The 25,248-nt window shown below is 32.5% G+C and overlaps 1 protein-coding gene across 1 annotated transcript; it reads left to right on the top strand.

Moving 5' to 3' along the window:
* The first annotated feature begins 26 nt into the window (after positions 1 to 26).
* On the top strand, positions 27 to 24,557 carry LOC117326383 (transcription factor 21-like). Its single transcript, XM_033883128.1, has 2 exons — positions 27 to 661; positions 24,257 to 24,557. The coding sequence occupies exons 1-2, from the start codon at positions 374 to 376 to the stop codon at positions 24,377 to 24,379; spliced, it is 411 nt and encodes a 136-aa protein (XP_033739019.1). The 5' UTR covers positions 27 to 373; the 3' UTR covers positions 24,380 to 24,557.
* The last annotated feature ends 691 nt before the right edge of the window (positions 24,558 to 25,248 follow it).

Raw genomic sequence — 25,248 nt, 5'->3', positions numbered from 1 at the left:
GGTCACGTGGTACCAGGTTCACACTTCAAACGCGTCCGTGACAAGGAGGTCGCTGATGGATGCGAAGGCCTCCCTAGTGCCTGCCCTTACTGAATCTTACTATAAAATAAACCATGGATCACTTCTGATCGTTCACGTAAAGAAAGTGTCAGTCAGCCGGCACATTGTATATGTATATGTAGGTGATATACACAGTCCCAAGACATCGACACACAACTCCACGCAGAACTAACGTCATGTTTTCTTAGTCTTCATGATCTTCCCTAGTGGCAAGGATACAGCCAATTCATTGTCATCCAAAGATGGCGTAGGTTTCATGCACGTACGGTTATGACAGTATACTCTAATTATTGTTTGCACTAAAAGTGACGTCATGCCCCGCAGAAAGAAGGAATTACAATCAAGTGATGATGATGAAACCAAACTACAAAAACCTCTTCAAAGGAACGCAGCAAATGCGCGTGAACGATCACGCATGCGGATTCTGAGTAAAGCGTTTGTGAAATTGAAGACTACCCTACCCTGGGTACCAGCGGACACAAAACTCTCTAAGCTGGATACTCTTCGTCTAGCGTCTAGTTATATTGCCCACCTACAACAGGTACTGGACACGGATGATGAGGAAGGGGCTGAAATACCCTCATTCCATCCCCTCAATTTGGTGAGTTATAATGTACAAACTACCCCTTTTTTATCCCTACATTTGGTGAGTTATAATGTAAAAACTACCCTTATTCGTTTCCTTATTCTTTGTAGGGTTTTAATGTACAAACTACCTTATTCCATCACTCAATTTGGTGAGTTATAATGTAAAAACTACCCTTATTCCATCACTCAATTTGGTGAGATATGATTTACAAACTACCATCATTTCACCTCTCTCTAATGAGTTATAACAACTAACGTGTCCTAACATGTACAAACTATCCTCATTTGGTCCCACTAATCTGGTAAGACATAATGTACAAACTATCCTCATTTGGTCCAATAATCTGGTAAGACATAATGTACAAACTATCCTCATTTGGTCCCACTAATCTGGTAAGACATAATGTACAAACTATCCTCATTTGGTCCCACTAATCTGGTCAGACATAATGTACAAACTATCCTCGTTCCATCCTTACACTGCACATTAAAATAATCAAATTACGTTGATCTAATAAATTTTATAAGTAATACTTATCCCTAGCTCATGACAAGTTTCATAACTGCCAGTTACAACCATCGTGATCACAATGTGATAAACATTTTAACTAACAATCGTTTTATTTTTTTTTTTTTAATATAATATTTCACTCAAATCATCGCGGTTTTCAAATGAAATTAATTACTGTTGATTTCATTCCCTATGAGAAAGTTTAAGCTAAATTAAACTGTTTTTGCCTTTAAATTATTTGCAGTATAGAATGATATGCTGCTTTAATTCGTTGGCCTGTGACATCAAATATGACGTACAAATACAAATGACTTAAGATGAAAATCTTTTCACCGTCATTATACCATTCCTTCATCTATGTCTGCCGAAATATTACAAATTATATTTATGTCAAGTTTATTATATCAACTGAGCTCATTTTTATCTTATTGTGTTCAATCCTGTGATTAAAATTAAAATGTACTTTACAAAACAGCTAGCACGATACATGACCCCCACTAAGAATCCCGATATACCACGTCCTGATATTACATCTGGTACAGATAATGTTGCTGTATAAAATGTAATGTCACTCGTGCAATCATCTGAAATAAACTGTATATATTTTACATCTAACGGCATCCCGTGCATGTATGATTTGTGAATATTTTATCGTCCTCATCAGATGGGAATAAGCAATTGACTAAAATGCGCGAGATGAATGTGAGATAACTCACGCGCATAACATTCCATCTTGTGAGTGTTGTTTTAATTTGGAGTTTTAATGACAGCTGATCCGACAGAAGTGAGAGAAACCCGATCTACTACTCTCAGATAGAATCTTAGATTTTTCGGTCTGTCAACAGTCCAACTGGCTAAAACGAGAAACCCAAATCCGTGTTCCAATTTTATCGAAAGCAAAAACACATATTGAGAATAAAAGACAGGGCCGTTGTTTATGGCTAGCACAAAGATTAAAATAAATAAATATTCTGATATTTCCTTTCAGTATTACATCACATTAGCTATCTGGATGAAAAAGAATGAACTTAACGATATATCATTACAAAATTACAAAATCGGTATTGTTTTTATCAATACACTGAATTATAGAATACATAATTAATATTGCCTGATACACTATCATGATTAATACAAAACTAATACTATCTAATAGGCTATCCTGATTAATACAAAATTAATACTATCTAATACGCTACCCTGGTTAATACAAAATTAATACTTTCTAATACGCTACCCGGGTTAATACAAAATTAATAATATTTAATACGCTATCCTAGTTAATACAAAATTAATACTATCTAATAGGCTACCCTGGTTAATACAAAATTAATACTATCTAAAACGCTACCCTGGTTAATACAAAATTAATACTATCTAATACACTATCCTGGTTAATACAAAATTTATACCTTTTAATGCACGGCCTAAAACATAAAATTAATGTTGCCTGAATACAATTTTAATTTATTTAAAAAAAAAGAAACAATTTTTGTATTGCGAGACTTGTTCAATAAAAAACATAATTTTTTTAATATGCATTCTTTTTACATTGATATAATATAGCTACAATTAATACTGATAAAATATGCGTGGCTTAATAAAGATACACTGTTGTTTGATAAAAATTATGTAAATATACAGTGTTGTTTAATGAAAACAATATGCGCTTACTTGTTTTATACAAAATATTATATCTTGTGCAACTCACTTATTTCAAAGTCATACCAGCATTGCTATTAGATTAGGCGTTGAAGAACTATCAGTGCTATTTCATGTTTTAAGTATATAATTACCTCCCTTTTGAGATAGTAATGGTAATATAAGGACGGTATCGGGCGTGTAAAGTTACACTCATTAATGTGGCGCAGTTTTTGTTGGTGTTTATCGGTAATAACGTAACAGGCTAGTCAGGGGTACCTTATTGCTGTTCGCGATACGACAGTGGTAAATACGGCCATGGTCGGGTCATCTAGGGTGAAACCACATCATAAATAATCTCGGGGTCTTGTCCTCAAATTGTTCTGCTCCACATATCAGTAGGACACCGTAATGTAAGTCACAGCAATGTCTATCTCCGCATCAATCCATTTTTTTCAGCATAGCCGTATAATATTCTTTTGGCCCCGGTTATGACGCGACAGGTGGCGTTACTGGTCAAGATGAAGTATGTTATTGGTCAATGTAGCGGTAAATGCGTAATGCAGATATGCAGTTAAAACCGAAACAAAGTTAAGATTGAATGCAAGCTGAATAGGTGAATGTATCTTTTCAAATGACAAATTGATAAAATCATATTCCTGATCCAAATGCAGTCTTATTATCACCAAAAATGATTCAAACTGATATAATTTTGTTATCCGTGCTGAAACACATTAGTTCGTTGAATTACCACCAGCATTAAAACTATGCCGTTTATCTTTTTAAAAAATATTTCTTGTTGATATTTGAATCGGGTACAGTTAAATCATTTATTTAGTTAGAGTATAAATCATTTATTTAGTTAGAGTATAAATCATTTATTTAGTTAGAGTATAAATCATTTATTTAGTTTGAGTATAAGTCTTTTATGTACTTAAAAGTTTAATTTACTATTCCACAATAACCATACCTTGAATAGATAGAATTTTACTTTTATAAACATTCTCACATCAATCATGAATTGTTTCAGGGATGTAAATATCGAGATATCGCATTTGTATCAATAGTTTAAATTACTGAATAGTTTGCCGATTGTATTTATATTTATCATATATTAACTTCCTTTTTATTAATACCACAAATAATCAATTATGTGGTATCGGTAATTATTCTCTGAAGTATGATGAAACACTTATATTTACCGTAAGTAAGTCACAGTTCATCATTTCCCATTGAGTATATTAAAAACTTGCCCCTAGAGAGTTTTCCAATATTCCTAGTGTTCATCTCCACACAAAAGTTACTCCACTCTTTCAATTTGGACACAATGTCAAATAAATTCTCAGCTTTGTGCCAAATTATAGCACAACAAAAATACAAAGTCCGCGGGAAACAAATAGAAAAAAAAGAACTAAATCATAAAAAAATTCTAACATGTCACCATAATAACAAAACGATTTTATTAGCTGCAATATAAAAGGCAATAAAAACTGAGTGTTTGACAGTTTATGCTTTCCTCGTGTTATACCATTAATTAAGAGACCCTTATCAGAACCTTAGACACGTGACGTGTAAACTCTAGTCCGTGTTTGATCCTCATACTTATCTACACATGAAATGTAGATATCTTCTCCAATTTGCTCGTGTCCTTTCTCTGTCGTGACCTTTGACCCAGACTGTCTCACTGGCCAAGTCGTCATTAAAACGTCAAACGACTGTTTTAGAACACCCATGGTCCTCTCTGTAACACAGCAGGGAAGAGAGGGTTGGATTCATTTCCTGGTTAAACAGTGCCCATGTATATCAAATGTACTAGATGGTTTTTGTTATACAAGACTAAACTTTGTTAGAGAATTATTTACTAGAAGTCCCTCCCAAGCTAGCCAAAGCGTACTGTAAATTTAGAGTAGGTAATACAAAAATACCAATCGAAAGTGGTATATGGTCTAATATACCACGAAAACATAGAATATGTACTTTATGTAATTTAAGAGAAATAGGTGACCAATTTCATTATTTATTTAACTGTGATCAGCAACTTATACTCAATAGTGGACGGAAATATATGTCTAGATATTATTATGAAAGACCAAATACATTTAAATTTCATACATTATTCAATTACGTAACTAAAAATGAACTTATTTCATTGGCTAAATTTATTATTGATATAATTATAATAATTAATACTGATGTCCATCCTATTTTACCATGTTTCATTGTTATCCATTTGTCTGTATTCTTATTCTCTACACTGTACTGTTTACGACAATAAACACATTGTCATTGTTAAACTTTCAGACAACCTAATGTAAAAGACCACACTTATTGTGTGATGTTAATGTATGATAAAGGAATATGAATTTCATAACAAGCATGCTAGCTAGCCCTTTCCTTGGTTGTTATGATTCTATTATGAAGTCTTCTAGTTAAACAATTATATATTTTCTCTTCATATCAAAAACATCTTTTAAAATGATATACATATACAAAATCTATTTATGTGCTATTCTTGATGAGGTATTTTTTGCCTTGTTACAAAAAACCTTAAATGTTAATATTATTTTTCAGTCTGTACGCCTAAACTTATTATTGTGTGGAAATGATAAATTATCTAAAATGACAATGAGTTTATTTTTAAAACAGCTCAAACTTTTATTCGACTTGGTGACCGTTTATAAGCAAAGCATTCGTGTGAACAGGTACATCTATATGTTTTTCCTATCCTACCTATATCACTATTAAATGGCTGGTATCTTTGGGAGTATAGTCCGGCTGAGTATGTGCGTCTCCCGGATTGTTTCCTTGTGAGGGTGTGACATCCTCTGTTGGGTCCTGTTGTATGCTAGGATACTGCTCCTCCCGTCGATTTGGATCATGGTAAAGCTTCAGTACCAAAGCTTTCATGGTTTTGTGGGTTGTGCAGTTGTGGAGCTTGTACGTGTGATTTGGTCCAAAATCTGAAATATAGTATGGCCCGGTCCATTTACAATGCAGTTTCGCTGACTTTTTCTGAGGCACTTTGGAATTATGTAACCACACTCTTTGTCCTATTTCAAAACTTGGATCCTTCGCTTTCCTTGACATATCATATTGTGTTTTGTATGTCTTTTGGCTTGCAGATATGTTTTCGCTGGCTATTTGTCGTGTTAACTCCATTTTTGTTGAAAATGTATTTCAAGTATTTAAGTATTCACTGGTAGGTTTGCTGAACTTGGAAGAGCTGTTTGTTAGATCCAGTGAAAAATCCAAAGGACTCCTCATTTCCTTAAGTCTATAGTTGGTTGATATTGATATTGTGATTGGTTCATATATTACGTATATCATTTACAGTTTATAATGAATCTCTAATAAATGGTATATGGATAAGAAACCTATAAATTCAGGAGGGACCCGATGAAGGATTTAAGGAAAGTGTTTTTGTGGACAATGGATAATTGACAAAGTATTTTTCTGCCTCGTAGAAGCTTGAAAATTAATAGCAAATTGTAGTTAATCAAGGAAAATATTACTTATTATAATTCTCTATTTTATTTTCTATGCAAGTATTTGAAAGAGAAATTTATATATGTGCATATATTCGTTGCTTAAACGACCCTTTTTATCATCATCATCATCATCATCATCATCAGAAAGCACGTATAAAAAACCTGATTATTCCACTGTGTTCAAGTTACTCAAGTGACAACATTTGTTTGGCCTATGAAGAATGAAATCGTATCGGTATAAATTTTGCGATATGGATGTCTACATTATATTTTCATTCATCTTCTTAGGTGACTGTAAAATGACATGTATTCAGAAATACCCTTTAGTCCAAAGGCCCAGTAGTCCAAAGGCCCAGTAGTCAAAAGGCCCAGTAGTCCAAAGGCCCAGTAGTCAAAAGGCCCAGTAGTCAAAAGGCCTAGTAGTCCAAAGGCCCAGTAGTCCAAAGGCCCAGTAGTCCAAAGGCCCAGTAGTCAAAAGGCCCAGTAGTCCAAAGGCCCAGTAGTCAAAAGGCCCAGTAGTCAAAAGGCTCGATAGTTCGAAAATAGGTATTTATTAATACATGTTGGATACTAATGTTGATAAATCTGAGCTTTGGAAGAGAATAAAGTTATTTTATTTGATATCAATATTTATTTTTATCCAATGCTCACTTGGAGGCAAGTTTTCATCAGAAAACGCTAAAAATGCGTTAACCAGTCCATTCAAAATGGCGGCATCTTGTGAAGCGTAACGTTGCAACGATATGATGTCACAGATTATACCACAGACCCTCCCTCCCCGTTTTTGATACAATGATCTTTTTCCATCGGTTTTAATTTCACTTTTCGTTTATTTATGCTATACTAATTGGAAACAATTCATACATGTATATAATCATTTAGCCACGTTACAATATTACCTATTTACGGACTAGATGGCCTTCGGACTATAGGTCATTCGGAATATTAGGCGGTCACCGTCCGGAACGGCTTATTTATCATTCGGAATATTAGGCGGTCACCGTCCGGAACGGCTTATTTATCCATCGTAAGCATTTAAAACATAACTCACACAATTATAGCAGCGATGCCTCCAGGTTGGATACCAGTTTTATTTGATAACTTAACTTCCAGTTGTGTGGCTTCTGATACTTTTCTCCTGATATGGGACAGATGTTCGACCTATTCGGACAGACAGGCATGTTGTAACTAACAGCTTACAAATGAAGAATCTTTGTCATAATATTATAGGGTACAAATACGTTAAGGAGAAACTAAGATTTCTTTTTATTATTGTTAACAACCAATGTGGAACGACCATCGTAAACCGACTAAATATTTACCTTCCGCAGAAATACTTGCAGAAAATCGTCCGCATATTCTAAATTCATGGTGATAATATATTATGTATTGATGATAAATACCACAGATTTTTTATCATTTTTTGCTTTGAAAAGAATAAACTTACTTACTTTTTGTTATGATTTGTAATAAATTGTAATATTTCCATATGTTTCCGAAATTGTCAGTTTTGCACGTTCCTCTGCTGAAATAATAGACAGTTATATAGTATGATTTAAGTAATTCGACATATTTGAATCATTAAGAAATCCAAAAAAGGTTTTTAATTCAATTTGCATACATATATTTCCAATATTGTTTTTTTCTTATAAAATAGAATGTTATTCCAGCTGTTGTTTTTGGGACAAAGTTTGAAGTAAACCAATAACGTATTAATAATCACGTCTCTACAGCAAAATTTGGATGTTACTCAACTTCTGTTGCATAGTGTTCTGTTTGTATCACACGTAGAATAATCTCTAAATGTGTTTTGGTTGTTTGACCAGGTAAAATTTGACCGGGACTATTTTTTAATCACGTGGATCAATACGTTTTTCTTGGCTAACGTTTGAAGGCCGCTTCACAAGGCCCCGGAAATTATAACGCGTAAGAAGTAGTTTAAACTTACTAACTATTTGTTATGATTTGTAATAGATTGTTATGTTTCCATATATATCCGAAATTGACAGTTTTGCATATAATTAGTAACAATTCACTTTAGGTCATATCATTACACCCAACAACACAAACTTTTCTTTTGAGGTAGAAACAGGTCACACAAATATGGTATTTTCACTCACGTTATTTCCATATACAACAATCACTGGTTATGTAATCTCTATATGTTCAATGACATACGTACATAACGAGTGGTTGATACAACTGTTATATTCCTCATATCATTTCTGCTAGTTATATATGTTTAATTACCCGTATATGTTGGCTTAAACTCGACTCAAGATTTTCTTTCTCCATTATTTTCATTCAATATTTACTATAAAGTAGAACTATGTTAACACTTCAATAATATATTGTATTTATTATACTCAGAATCAAAAATGAATTGAAAATGGTTATTTAATCTATAATGATAAATATGGATATTTAGTGTAAGGCGTACGATTTAATTTCATATTGTGAGTTTGTTCTATGTTATATTTAGATATTGATCAAAGATATCTATTTTTGTTTGATTTATATTTTGTTCTGTGTATTCGGTTTTGAGTTATAATTACGTGTTCATGTCGGCATCGTTATTGTATATTGTAATGTAATGCTAAAAGGAATGAATGTCATAATGTTTTCCAAAGAAATGTAAACATGAAATTAAACATTTTTAAGGTTTGCATGAAACTGATGAAAAAATGCAGCGAATTTTATCCCTTTCTATGTCTCATGCGGAAAGACCAATAAATCCGGCCAGGTAACAGATGTCGATCACAAGGACAACTAGGCTTGATACGTGTATATAATTAAACTAATTAGCGACATATTATTCTGTATGTGAAATTGACAAGGTGACGTCAAACATCATTGTGCTGTACGCTTCCCTAACTCAGTATACCATGTTCATTAGTTGGCGTAATTAACACGTACAAAATTTCATTACGAATTTAAACAACAGGAAATCCGATACGGGTACAGTCTTAACAGTTTTGATAACACAGTCACATTAAGTACATAATGTACATAAAACACTGCATAAAAACTATAACTATACACACTGTATATTATATACAATAAAATACTGTCAATATATACATTATATATAGAATACAATAATACACTGTCCATTATATACAATAATACACTGTACATTATATACAATGATACACTGTCCATTATATACAATAATATACTGTACATTATATACAATAATGCACTGTAAATTATATACAATAATACACTGTACATTATACACAATATTACACTGTACAATATACACAATAATACACTGTACATTATATACAATAATACACTATACATTATATACAATAATACACTATACATTATATACAATAATATACTGTACATTATACACAATAGTACACTGTACATTATATACAATAATACATTGTACATTATATACAATAATGCACTGTACATTATATACAATACTACACTGTACATTATATACAATAATACACTGTACATTATATACAATAATACACTGTACATTATATACAATAATACACTGTACATTATATACAATAATACACTGTACATTATATACAATAATACACTGTACATTATACACAATAATACACTGTCCATTATATACAATACTACATTGTACATTATAAACAATAATACACTGTACATTATATACAATACTACACTGTACATTATATACAAAAATACACTGTACATTATACACAATAATACACTGTACATTATATACAATAATACACTGTACATTATACACAATAATACAATGTACAATATATACAATAATACACTATACATTATATACAATAATACACTGTACATTATATACAATAATACACTGTACATTATATACAATAATGCACTGTACATTATATACAATAATACACTGTACATTATATACAAAAATACACTGTACATTATATACAACAATACACTGTACATTATATACAATAATACATTGTACATTATATACAATAATGCACTGTACATTATATACAATAATACACTGTACATTATATACAATAATACACTGTACATTATATACAATACTACACTGTACATTATATACAATAATACACTGTACATTATATACAATAATACACAGTACATTATACAAAATAATAAACTGTCCATTATATACAATACTACATTGTACATTATAAACAATAATACACTGTACATTATATACAATACTACACTGTACATTATATACAATAATACACTGTACATTATACACAATAATACACTGTACATTATATACAATAATACACTGTACATTATATACAATAATACACTGTACATTATATACAATACTACATTGTACATTATATACAATAATACACTGTACATTATATACAATAATACACAGTACATTATACACAATAATACACTGTCCATTATATACAATACTACATTGTACATTATAAACAATAATACACTGTACATTATATACAATACTACACTGTACATTATATACAATAATACACTGTACATTATACACAATAATACACTGTACATTATATACAATAATACACTGTACATTATACACAATAATACACTGTCCATTATATACAATAATATACTGTACATTATATACAATAATGCACTGTAAATTATATACAATAATACACTGTACATTATACACAATATTACACTGTACAATATACACAATAATACACTGTACATTATATACAATAATACACTATACATTATATACAATAATACACTATACATTATATACAATAATATACTGTACATTATACACAATAATACACTGTACATTATATACAATAATACATTGTACATTATATACAATAATGCACTGTACATTATATACAATAATACACTGTACATTATATACAATAATACACTGTACATTATATACAATAATACACTGTACATTATATACAATAATACACTGTACATTATATACAGTAATACACTGTACATTATATACAATAATACACTGTACATTATATACAATAATACACTGTACATTATACACAATAATACACTGTCCATTATATACAATACTACATTGTACATTATAAACAATAATACACTGTACATTATATACAATACTACACTGTACATTATATACAAAAATACACTGTACATTATACACAATAATACACTGTACATTATATACAATAATACACTGTACATTATACACAATAATACAATGTACAATATATACAATAATACACTATACATTATATACAATAATACACTGTACATTATATACAATAATACACTGTACATTATATACAATAATGCACTGTACATTATATACAATAATACACTGTACATTATATACAAAAATACACTGTACATTATATACAACAATACACTGTACATTATATACAATAATACATTGTACATTATATACAATAATGCACTGTACATTATATACAATAATACACTGTACATTATATACAATAATACACTGTACATTATATACAATACTACACTGTACATTATATACAATAATACACTGTACATTATATACAATAATACACAGTACATTATACACAATAATACACTGTCCATTATATACAATACTATATTGTACATTATAAACAATAATACACTGTACATTATATACAATACTACACTGTACATTATATACAATAATACACTGTACATTATACACAATAATACACTGTACATTATATACAATAATACACTGTACATTATACACAATAATACACTGTACATTATATACAATAATACACTATACATTATATACAATAATACATTGTACATTATATACAATAATACACTGTACATTATATACAATAATGCACTGTACATTATATACAATAATACACTGTACATTATATACAATAATACACTGTACATTATATACAATAATACACTGTACATTATATACAATACTACACTGTACATTATATACAATAATACACTGTACATTATATACAATACTACACTGTACATTATATACAATAATACACTGTACATTATATAAAAAAATACTCTGTACATTATATACAACAATACACTGTACATTATATACAATAATACATTGTACATTATATACAATAATACACAGTACATTATACACAATAATACACTGTCCATTATATACAATACTACATTGTACATTATAAACAATAATACACTGTACATTATATACAATAATTCACTATACATTATATACAATAATACACTGTACAGTATATACAATAATACACTGTACATTATATGCAATAATACACTGTACATTATATACAATACTACAATGTACATTATAAACAATAATACACTGTACATTATATACAATAATACACTATACATTATACACAATAATACACTGTACATTATATACAATAATACACTGTACATTATATACAATAATACACTGTACATTATATACAATAATACACTGTACATTATACACAATACTACACTGTACATTATATACAATAATACACTGTACATTATACACAATAAAACACTGTACATTATATACAATAATACACTGTAAATTATATACAACAATACACTGTACATTATAAAACTATAGTTTGCTGTTGGATAATTTTAATTATAAGGGGAACAATGACATCACTTTTATGATATAAAGATAACATTGTGATTCAACTAATGTAATAAATATAATATTTTGAATGGCTCTGATCATCTGAAATGGAAAAAATATATACATATCACCTGTTAGACAGGTACTCTTGTACCGAATACACACATATGTACCGAAAACACACATATGTACCGAAAACACACATATGTACCGAAAACACACATATGTACCGAATACACACATATGTACCGAAAACACACATATGTACCGAAAACACACATATGTATATGCATTGGCATATCAATAACACCAGTAAATTGTAATATAATGATGTTTGCACACGGAGTAGAAGATGTTTTATCTACACAGTTTTATATCAATAACACCAGTAAATTGTAATATGATGATGACACGGAGTAGAAGATGTTTTATCTACACAGTTTTATATCAATAGTCAATATAAGATGAAAATGTAAAATAGCGATAACATTGGAATACTGAATCAGCCAAATTATTTCGTTTTATTTTTTTTTATCATCAACTAATAACCAAAAAAAAACCGTCACATATTTGTGAGGTCAACACGTGCTGTTGTGGGTCAACATGTTCTGTTGTGGGTCAACATACTCTGTTATGGGTAAACATATTCTGTTATGGGTCAACATATTTGTTATGGGTCAACATGTCCTGCTGTGGGTCAGCATATTCTGGTATGGGTCAACATGTCCTGTTATGGGTCAACATGTCCAAAAACACAAACCCATCATAAATATCCCAAAACACAAACTTATCATAAATATTCCAAAACACAAACTTATTATAAATATTCCAAAACACAAACTTATTATAAATATCCCAAAACACAAACCTATCATAAATATCCCAAAACACAAACTTAATATAAATATCCCAAAACACAAACTTAATATAAATATCCCAAAACACAAACATATTATAAATATCCCAAAACACAAACTTATTATAAATATTCCAAAACACAAACCTATAATAAATATCCCAAAACACAAACCTATCATAAATATCCCAAAACACAAGCTTAATATAAATATCCCAAAACACAAACTTAATATAAATATCCCAAAACACAAACATATTATAAATTTTCCAAAACACAAACTTATTATAAATATCCCAAAACACAAACTTATCATAAATATTCCAAATACAAATCAATTGATAAATATTCTAAAACACAAACCAATTCATAAATATGATAAAAAGATAATCATCAAAAAAAGTCAAGTTTGTATTGAATGAACGAAATCAGTTCAAAGAGAAATTTAAACTATTTAGGTGACATTAACTGTTAGATAGATCACATAGACTTTCTCACCAAGCGGTGATTGTTGTTTAAATAGATGACTCGCTGTTCTCACCAAGCGGTGATTGTTGTTTAAATAGATGACTCGCCGTACTCACCAAGCGGTGATTGTTGTTTAAATAGATGACTCGCCGTACTCACCAAGCGGCGATTGTTGTTTAAATAGATGACTCGCCGTACTCACCAAGCGGTGATTGTTGTTTAAATAGATGACTCGCCGTACTCACCAAGCGGTGATTGTTGTTTAAATAGATGACTCGCCGTACTCACCAAGCGGTGATTGTTGTTTAAATAGATGACTCGCCGTACTCACCAAGCGGCGATTGTTGTTTAAATAGATGACTCGCCGTACTCACCAAGCGGCGATTGTTGTTTAAATAGATGACTCGCCGTACTCACCAAGCGGTGATTGTTGTTTAAATAGATGACTCGCCGTACTCACCAAGCGGCGATTGTTGTTTAAATAGATGACTCGCCGTACTCACCAAGCGGTGATTGTTGTTTAAATAGATGACTCGCCGTACTCACCAAGCGGCGATTGTTGTTTAAATAGATGACTCGCCGTACTCACCAAGCGGCGATTGTTGTTTAAATAGATGACTCGCCGTACTCACCAAGCGGCGATTGTTGTTTAAATAGATGACTCGCCGTACTCACCAAGCGGCGATTGTTGTTTAAATAGATGACTCGCCGTACTCACCAAGCGGTGATTGTTGTTTAAATAGATGACTCGCCGTACTCACCAAGCGGTGATTGTTGTTTAAATAGATGACTCGCCGTACTCACCAAGCGGCGATTGTTGTTTAAATAGATGACTCGCCGTTCTCACCAAGCGGCGATTGTTGTTTAAATAGATGACTCGCCGTACTCACCAAGCGGTGATTGTTGTTTAAATAGATGACTCGCCGTACTCACCAAGCGGTGATTGTTGTTTAAATAGATGACTCGCCGTACTTATTTTCACAGCACAAATGTATATGATGACATTTCTCGGTACAATATTTTGTACAGTTTTTTCTCAGTAAGTGTAAATAATCAGTTATTAGCCAAGTATCACTGGGGCGATTGAGTACTCATATATACAGGATAAAAAAATGTTCCCTTTTTATGGATAAGTTCATGTAGTACAGTGATCAATCTTATGTTTTAATTTACGGTACAAACATTTAAAATATATCTACATACACGACTTATGTGATGACATTCTAACTGTTACATCATATTCAATGCATAAATTAGAATTATTTCAATATTCCAAATAGGTCAATTGTCTTATGTATGCACGTATTCAGTAATAAAACATGATCGATATTGGTTAAAGTGCTAGCCACCTCTCGTAAGTGCTAAAGCAATTTTATATCACAAAACTTAAATGGAGAGAATTAATAACGGAGTAGGGGTTTCCTGACAACATCATCAAATTACAGGTCGGTCTACCTACCTCACTGAAACAATCGCTGAGTTTAATAGCTGTAGAGAGGAAAAAGTTTGTGAGCGCCGTAAATCACCTGAGGCTGTCGTGGTGACAAGTCTGACAGGGCAACACTTACAATCCTTCCCACCGACATCCACCTCACACCTAACACGCAAACCCCCCGCGTAGATTAAACATTCATTAGCATGCTAACGATAACCTTCCATAGAAATTTTAGTAAATTTGAATAAGCCATTTTTTTAAATTGTCAAAAAGCTTTACGAAAATAAACAATACGTGTATCATGAGGCTGACAAATGGCGCCTCGGTCAGGTGAGTTATGTATGATGGTCGCGAGGCTGTGTGGTCCTTATTTCATGTCTGCGTGTATAAACTTTTCCTGAACAGCTACCTACCTTTCGGTAAATTTACATTTATTCAAACATTCTTCAATAATATGAAAATATCATTTATGGTTAAAATGTAAGTGTCACTGCAAATTACATACATCAGGAGTGAAGTGAGAGGTCATTCTACTAACTTCACACGTTCCGTGAATGAAATATGTAAATAAGATCACCGAATCATGAATATTATATTTCTCATTAGTGAAGCTGTGAGGTTATTTGCAGATGAATCTTTTTTATGAATATTTGATTAATTATGCCAACAAACCATTCCATAGCCCAATATATTAATATTTATTACCATCAATCATAATTATTAAATCTTACATATTACTTGGAGAATAAAATCAGTTTAAGAAGACATGTAATGTTTTGGATTTCATTTAGATCATGTAACTAAAACAAATTTAGTGAACAAACATTTGAGTCTGTTATCAGTACAGGAAATATCGTAATACAATCATCATCGTAGTTATTATGAATATATATATACATATATAATTAAACGTAAATAATGTCCTTGTGATGTACATACATAGCAATAATAATAAAAAACACAAACCAGAAAAGCACAAGCGCTTTCACATGCTTTGAGAGCTTGCTCTCAACCCTTACCTCTAATATAGAAATATAAACCACACACTAACCCTTACATCTAATATAGAAATATATACCACACACTAACCCTTACCTCTAATATAGAAATATAAACCACACACTAATCATCTAATATAGAAATATAAACCACACACTAACCCTTTCCTCTAATATAGAAATATATACCACACACTAACCCTTACCTCTGATATAGAAATATAAACCACACACTAACCCTCTAATATAGAAATATAAACCACAGACTAACCCTCTAATATAGAAATATAAACCACACACTAATCATCTAATATAGAAATATAAACCACACACTAACCCTCAAATATGGAAATATAAACCACACACTAACCCTCTGATATAGAAATATAAACCACACACTAACCCTTACCTCTAATATAGAAATATAAACCACACACTAACCCTCTAATATAGAAATATAAACCACACACTAACCCTCTAATATAGAAATATAAACCACACACTAACCCTTACCTCTAATATAGAAATATAAACCACACACTGACCCTTACCTATGATATAGAAATATAAACCACACACTAACCCTCAAATATGGAAATATAAACCACACACTAACCCTCTAATATAGAAATATAAACCACACACTAACCCTTACCTCTAATATAGAAATATAAACCACACACTAACCCTTACATCTAAAACAGAAACATCAACCACATAAGCCAATTCATTAACGTAATGTAAAGCAAGCCCATTTTTAAAACCTATTATACATAGTTACAGAGTTACAACATGCAATGGGTTAAAAAAAAGTTCAAAGTGAAATTTAAACTGTTAAGATGACATTTACTGTTAATTTAGATAGATACCATTGTCTTTTTTCACCAGGTTAGTTTTGATTTATAGAGTTCGTTCCACGTGTTCATTTTCACAGCAAAGATGCATATATTTTACTCCAGTATTCGCTAGGCCTTCTCCTGAAATTATGGAAATTATAATACCAGAGACTAACTTACTTCATTACAATCAGTTACCTTTAACTTCTCACTACAATCACACCGTATTCCCATGGCTGTCTGCCAGAAATAGGTCAATATATGTTATATCGTCATTATATCTATCAATTACTTACACTTTTCGAGGCTATTGTAGTGTGTAGTGTCCGTTTTCATATCAAAGAAGGCGGAATGATTATTTCCGTTGGAGCGATTTGAAAAAAAAAATATATATATTTATGTGTGTACTGATCTCTTTACTCAAGACTGGCCACCAGCCCCAAAGTTTTTTTGTTAAGACACATAATTTGTTATCTTTCATTTTATAAAAAGGTAAATAATTTTTTAAGACCTTTGCTTATGGAGCATTTGAAAAAAAATAGTGAAGATATTAGATATCAAAATGATTAGCGTCATAAATCATATTATCTTATATTATATCATATTATATATTATATTTCATATCACCTACACTGTTCAGCGTGGGCTGTTGAATAACTCTCAGAATTACAATATCATACTATATTACAAAATATGTTTTTAATATTTTTAACTGAATACAACGAATAGAAAGGTGACATATTTACAGGTGAAGGCAAGATTTTGTTTCCACGGCCGTGTCACCAAATTCCTTACTCCTGTACAGGTTAATTAATATATATATATATATATATATAAGTATAATTACACAATCAGTCTAAGCTAAGTCTTAGATTTAAAAAGTTAAATAAAAATGAACGTAACAGCAATAACATCGGAACTGAAAATTGATGGCAATGGGAAGTGAGATTCAAAAAAAAAAAAAAAAAAGGAAACATCCCTACGAAATTTATCAGTGTTTGTAAATTGTTGAAACAAATTGATATAGAATTGAAACCTCCAGCGAAGTTTGACGATGGTCGTGGTTTATGTATCGGTGACTGGGTGAGTGATAGGGTGGGGGATGAGTTGAGATAGATGGGTTACTCAGCATTATATCTGTACGTCGTATGTCAAACAACGCAACCACCAGGTGTACCAACAAAACAAAAAACACCTTTCACATTACATCCAAATTTATACCCCTAAACACCCCCATCCTCCTACTAAAATCACCCTATGTTATTTGATATTACACCCCTCGACACCCACATCCTTCCACTAAAATCACCCTATATAATTTTATATTACACCCCTCGACACCCCCATCCTCCTACTAAAATCACCCTATATTGTTTTATAGTAGATATTATGCACAAAACAGCTAGTAGTTAAGTGAATTAGCAAGTGTGGGGCACACCGAATGTTGTGGTGTATGGCATTCTGAATCTGAGGGGCCATTCGGAATGTTGTGGTGTATGGCATTCTGAATCTGAGGGGCCATTCGGAATGTTGTGGTGTATGGCATTCTGAATCTGAGGGGCCATTCGGAATGTTGTGGTGCTTAGCGTTCTGAATGTTGTGGTGTTTTGCAGCCTGCTCTTGCGGGGTGCTAACAATTTCAAAACTTTGCAATCTGATTAAAATACATATCGATATGTCGGCAGCTTGCTAAGGGTCATGTTCAGATGAACTTTCAATCAACCGACCATTTATAACTCAAATGGTTAAATTTTGCCATAATCTGCTTCCCCACGGCAACCTCATGTTCAGGATTGTGAACCAAACTAAGATGGCCGCGCCCATTACCAGCCACCTCGTTCAAAACGTTATATTAAGTGAACAAAGTATGCATATTTTGTCATTGTTGTAACAGACAATACCAAGGGTGTATATTAAGTAGCAAAACAATAGATTGACCAGAGGCTAATGAAATGTTCAATACTGTTTCGATAACCCGTTCAATTTCCACACAGTACCGAACAGGCAAGTCAGAGACGCTTTTCATTGGCTCATAATATACCGTGGTGCTGTAGGTATCTGGGGGCATGACCCCAATCCGGCCACCGTGTATATCATCATCAGATTGAAAACCCACAAGTATAGAGTGCCCTAACAACAAATATCTTTAAAAAAGATAAACGGCATAGTTTTAATGCTGGTGGTTATAATGTAAAACTGCTGGTGAAATAAATTAACGAACTAATGGGTTTCAGCACGGATAACAAAATAATATATGTTTGAATCATTTTTGGTAACAATAAGACAATAATACATCCACTTATTCAGCTTGCATTCAATCTTAACTTTGTTTCGTTTTTAAATGCATTGTTTGGTTTTTAACTGCATATATGCATTTTGCATTTACCGCTTCATTGACCAATCACATACTATATCTTGACCAGTAACGCCACCTGTCGCGTCATATCCGGGGCCAAAAGATTATTATACGGCTATGCCGAAAAACACGACGGAACATATGGGAGCGGAGTACACCATAACATTACATTGAAAGAAATCCGATTGAAAGTAGAAATAAATACAACATTGAGCGGAATCAAAATTTTAGACAAGACAAAAAATAAATGCTTCAAAATATGCCGCAATATGACATTTTATATTGGGACTGCGCTGAGAGTATCATATTTTCGAAACGCTTTCTGACAGATTTTCAGGAGAATGCTCTGGCAGTTTGAAAACTGTCGGCACATCCGCGCGCCCTTCCATCCGACATGACTGTTATATGAACTTATATAACGTTTTTCGGCATAGCCGTATAATATTCTTTTGGCCCCGGATATGACGCGACAGGTGGCGTTACTGGTCAAGATGAAGTATGTGATTGGTCAATGTTGCGGTAAATGCAAAATGCAGATATGCAGTTAAAAAAAACGAAACAAAGTAAAGATTGAATGCAAGCCGAATAAGTGGATGTATCCTTTCAAACGACACATTGATAAAATTATATGTGCTGAAACGCATTAGTTCGTTGATTTATTTTATCAGCAGTTTTACATTAAAACCACCAGCGTTAAAACTATGCCGTTTATCTTTTTTTAAAGATATTTCTTGTTCACATTTGTTGTAAAATAGATAATTAAACTTTACATCTGTGGATGGTATGGGAGGTAAAACTCTAACCCATATCTTTGACAATAATCTTACATAATGGTCTACTAAAGTCATAGGGTCTTCGACATTCACGCGAAAAAGATATGTCCAGTTTTCAGGGATAAAACTCTCAAGCTGAACAAATGAATAAATTCACATTGTCATCTGTATTTCATATTTTTTGTGTGGTTCGGTATTAGTCAGAATTAATTCGGCCGTGGGGCCGCGGTGGCCGAGTGGTTAAGGTGTCCCGACACTTTAAAACTAGCCCTCCACCTCTGGGTTTCGAGTTCGAAACTTACGTGGTGCAGTTGCCAGGTACTGACCGTAGGCCGGTGGTTTTACTCCGGCTTTCCTCCACCTCTAAAACCTGGCACGTCCTTAAATGGCCCTGGCTGTTAATAGGACGTTAAACAAAAACAAACCAAAACAAACCAAACCAAACCAAACCAAACTTCGGCCGTGTTCTCCGCCATTGTGTATGCATGAATTGTTATATGATATACATGCATCTTGGAACCCTATATGCTATGTAGCATTTGGAAATAGATAAATCAATAAAATAAATAAATAAATAAAAAGTCTTGTTTTGACGGTCATGGTCGTTTATTTAAGAGAATATTGACGATGGCTTTCTTTCAACACGTTATTGTCGTACCGATAGTAGGTACATTCTAACTTTTCCATTACATATTATCCAGTTATATCAAAGACAGTTTTTTTAAAGAAATGTTGTAGGTCCTATGTATTTAAGGCTGAAACATGTTTCCCTAAACAATTAAGGTCCTTAGCTTCACTGACCAGGACGAAACAGCGATGTGTTATGCAGTTTGATTCAATTTTGTCATCAGTATATATCAAACTCTCAATTTGTAAATTGAATGGTGCTAATATCTTGTTTGTCTTTTTTACAATCTTTTAAACTATTAAACACACAAACAGAATCGGCAAAGACCTATTTAAACCCAAGTAGTGAAAGTTTAGATGAAAATGATTTATAAAATGTAGGTTTATCTTTCTAATTGGGATGAGAATGTGTGGTGCCGGTGTGGTAAGTGGCGGTGTCGGAATTAAAGAAACTATCACAAATATCACGGGAGGTTGTCGTACAAACAGCCCGGGGCCGTAAATCACTCACTCTTCATTGTCTCTTCATAAATCAAATTGACACACCATATCATCATTCTTTAGACATTTACTACTGTGAAATGAGGGATATTTGATTGTTGTAGCGTAAATTATACGGTAACAAGTACCGTTGTCACTCTGTGAGGTAGTGGCATCTGACCAACCAGGTTGTGGGCCACAGACGCTAAGATATGTTAGAGTTCATCCCAGTCATTTCACTCCGTAATTAGATAGGGAGGTGTTGACTGTTATAAAGTAGCTATCTATTTTATATAACTTGTTGTCGGGCCGGGGCTGTGACATCACAGTCGGGAGCCGACAAGCGCTGATGAGGGTCCACATGGACAGTTATGGTGTTACAGGTAAATTATGACCTCCGGCGGTAGTAAATTTTCTCCGGTATTATTTGAGAGTTATCCGTGTGAAATGACACAATTTTCATAATTATGATTTATCACACAGCGAAAAAAGAACACATAAATTAGTATTTTAAGTGGACGATCTTATTTTGATCTTGATAAATTGTCAAGAAAGGACAACGCTTCATCATTCAAGGTCGATGAGCTTAATTAGATATGAACAGGTAACACAGGACTTCACACGCAGACACGATATGTATCAACGCCTCTTACTACTTAATTAGGATTTATATTCAATATTCCGCAAGGACAATATCGCCGCGACTTTTATCATCTCCTACAAGACCCTGTCCCAGCGTTGACTTGGACAATTATTGTTTTTGTTTCAGAGGAGGCGGCAAGCAAAGAACGAATATCAGAATCAAATAATAATCAAATTATATATATACTATCTTTATTTACATTCATATTCCCATTTGCTCGGAATTGTTGTCACTACATACTAAACAAAATAGAACATTATCAGATCAAAATTCTAACATAACATTCATCGGAGTAGTGATATGAAGGACATGTTCGTGACGTCATCACGAAATGACGTCATCTTGTCTGACGAAAGTGCATTTAAACTCTAAATGATCAATGTAGCTTGTCAAAATGGATGTAGTTATGTTGTATAAAAGATTAATTTCCTCATGTAGGAATATATTGATTTAAACGTTGAAATTAAACTGACCATTTTATGTTTATTTCCATGAACAGTATTTTTTGCTGGGACCGGTCGCCTGTAGTCGTGACGTCACAAGAACGGATCCCACTTTTGCGCGACACCCGACTTCTGGAATGTGATAACACTGTTTACAAGAGGAAAATGTATATTAAAAGAAATGATATTAAACGGAAATTTTAGTAATAAACTTCTTTCTTTGGAAAGTTATTTTCCTATTTTTCTCTCTGCAATGCAGAGAAATTAATGCTTAAATATAATACTGTGAATCAGGACCGATATAGGTGGATTTAAAGTTACGTTAGATAAAGTTTGATGATAACTCTGAATCTAAACCGATGTTAACCGACACTCCGGTTTGTCGTGTTAAAACTCAATAACATAAACACATGTATTCAAGTTAATCGTCATTATTTAATCTACTTTTCACAGTCCCTGTGGAAACCTGATTTAATTGAGGAACTCTTCTTTCTTAGAAAGTATTATGCTGCTGTATCCACCAATCAAAAGCGACGTTACAAACTGCGACGGTATTTACGTTGTCGTCTGATAACATATACCTTTACGCCAACGAAAAAACATGATCAGATTGTAACCATGAATAAACTTGCCCGTTTTCTGGAATCAAGCATCTAGTAAGATGTTAACCTTTTCGGATGAATGAATGAAAATGCTGAAGTTGATGACTTCGGTAAAGACCTAGAAGCCGATCACAGTTTCCGTTTAATTTTAAGCTTTCTTTCAGTAACATCCATTTGAAATATTGATATAATGTTTTCAATAAGATTATCCAGTTTAATACAGAGTAGGTTTAATACCGATATATTCCTGTTTAGTACCTACATATTCCTGTTTAGTACCTACATATTCCTGTTTAGTACCGATATATTCCTGTTTAGTACCGATATATTCCTGTTTAATACCTACATATTCCTGTTTAGTACCGATATATTCCTGTTTAATACCTACATATTCCTGTTTAGTACCGATATATTCCTGTTTAGTACCGATATATCTCTGTTTAATACCTACATATTCCTGTTTAGTACCGATATATTCCTGTTTAATACCGATATATTCCTGTTTAGTACCGATATATTCCTGTTTAGTACCGATATATCTCTGTTTAATACCTACATATTCCTGTTTAATACCGATATATCTCTGTTTAATACCTACATATTCCTGTTTAATACCGATATATCTCTGTTTAGTACCTACATATTCCTGTTTAGTACCGATATATCTCTGTTTAGTACCTACATATTCCTGTTTAATACCGATATATCTCTGTTTAATACCTACATATTCCTGTTTAATACCGATATATTCCTGTTTAGTACCGATATATTCCTGTTTAGTACCGATATATCTCTGTTTAGTACCGATATATTCCTGTTTAATACACAATAGGTTTAATACCGATATATTCCTGTTTAATACACAATAGGTTTAATACCAATATATTCTTGTTTCTTTCAGACCTGGCCATTCAGTTTCACCGGAGGAAAAACGAGTCCAAGTTCAGATGGGAAGTCTCCCGATCACATGAAATCCCACCTGGACCATGACGACATGTCCAACTGCAGTGACATGTTGATATGACGTCACATCCGGCACATTCATGTATAAATATTGGGAGACAAATACTACTTAACCTGAAATCCATATCGGCAAGCTAACGTTTACCAACAGGACAATGTCATGTTTCATGTGATTGACACTACTCTTATTTATTATTATTCATTAAATGATCATAGTCTAGACTGATAACATGGTGACACATGTCTTGTTTTTTGTTGTTAATTCGTCAGCATAAACAATATTTTATTTCACCGAGATGAAAATATGATCATGTATTGCATTGATTTTAATAAACAATGAAAACGATACAGAAATAAGTTCCGGAACTGATATCTGTCTGTTTCCTCATCTAGTGTAACCACATTTCTTATCTATCAAACATGAACAGGAAAACAATATACAACATGGTCATATGGATCAAATATTAAACACAAAAGCTACGAACCATGATGTTATATATTCAATATTACAAAACATTTGTATAGTTGGAAATACTTGGGCGCGTGGGGATAGCGAAATTCAGTTCCGACGAACTAGTTAAAACCAGAAGAACACACCTCGAAATATGAACCATTTAAAAACAAAACAGCGGGGCAGTACATCCGAAGTATTTATATCTCTAAAGAACCGACATTAAAATCAACAAACTCACCAAGATAACACTCACATCGTACCTAGTGCTTTAGTATTGTGTTTGTCGCCTGAGTCTGTTTTGATGACAGGCTACTTCAACTTTTGTTCAATGTTAGATCTGTTTAGTGATCAATATATATATATACTTTATTAAGAACGCCGATGTGGCGCAGCGGTATAAGCTGCGGGTATTTCAGGCTAGGCGATTTGGTGCCGTAGATCGTGAGTTCGAGGCCCGGTCAAGGCACGAGTCATAA

The sequence above is a fragment of the Pecten maximus genome, chromosome 4 (assembly GCF_902652985.1).
Source record: "Pecten maximus chromosome 4, xPecMax1.1, whole genome shotgun sequence".
Taxonomy (NCBI): Eukaryota; Metazoa; Mollusca; class Bivalvia; order Pectinida; family Pectinidae; genus Pecten; species Pecten maximus.
Note: the sequence above shows the minus strand (reverse complement) of the source record. Positions and strands in the feature narration are given on the sequence as shown.

Bases quoted from the DNA above. Each gene is read 5' to 3' on its own strand.
- LOC117326383 (XM_033883128.1), top strand. From the start codon at position 374: ATGCCCCGCAGAAAGAAGGAATTACAATCAAGTGATGATGATGAAACC. The intron at 662-24,256 runs GTGAGTTATAAT...TGTTTCTTTCAG, and splicing joins CATTCCATCCCCTCAATTTG to ACCTGGCCATTCAGTTTCAC.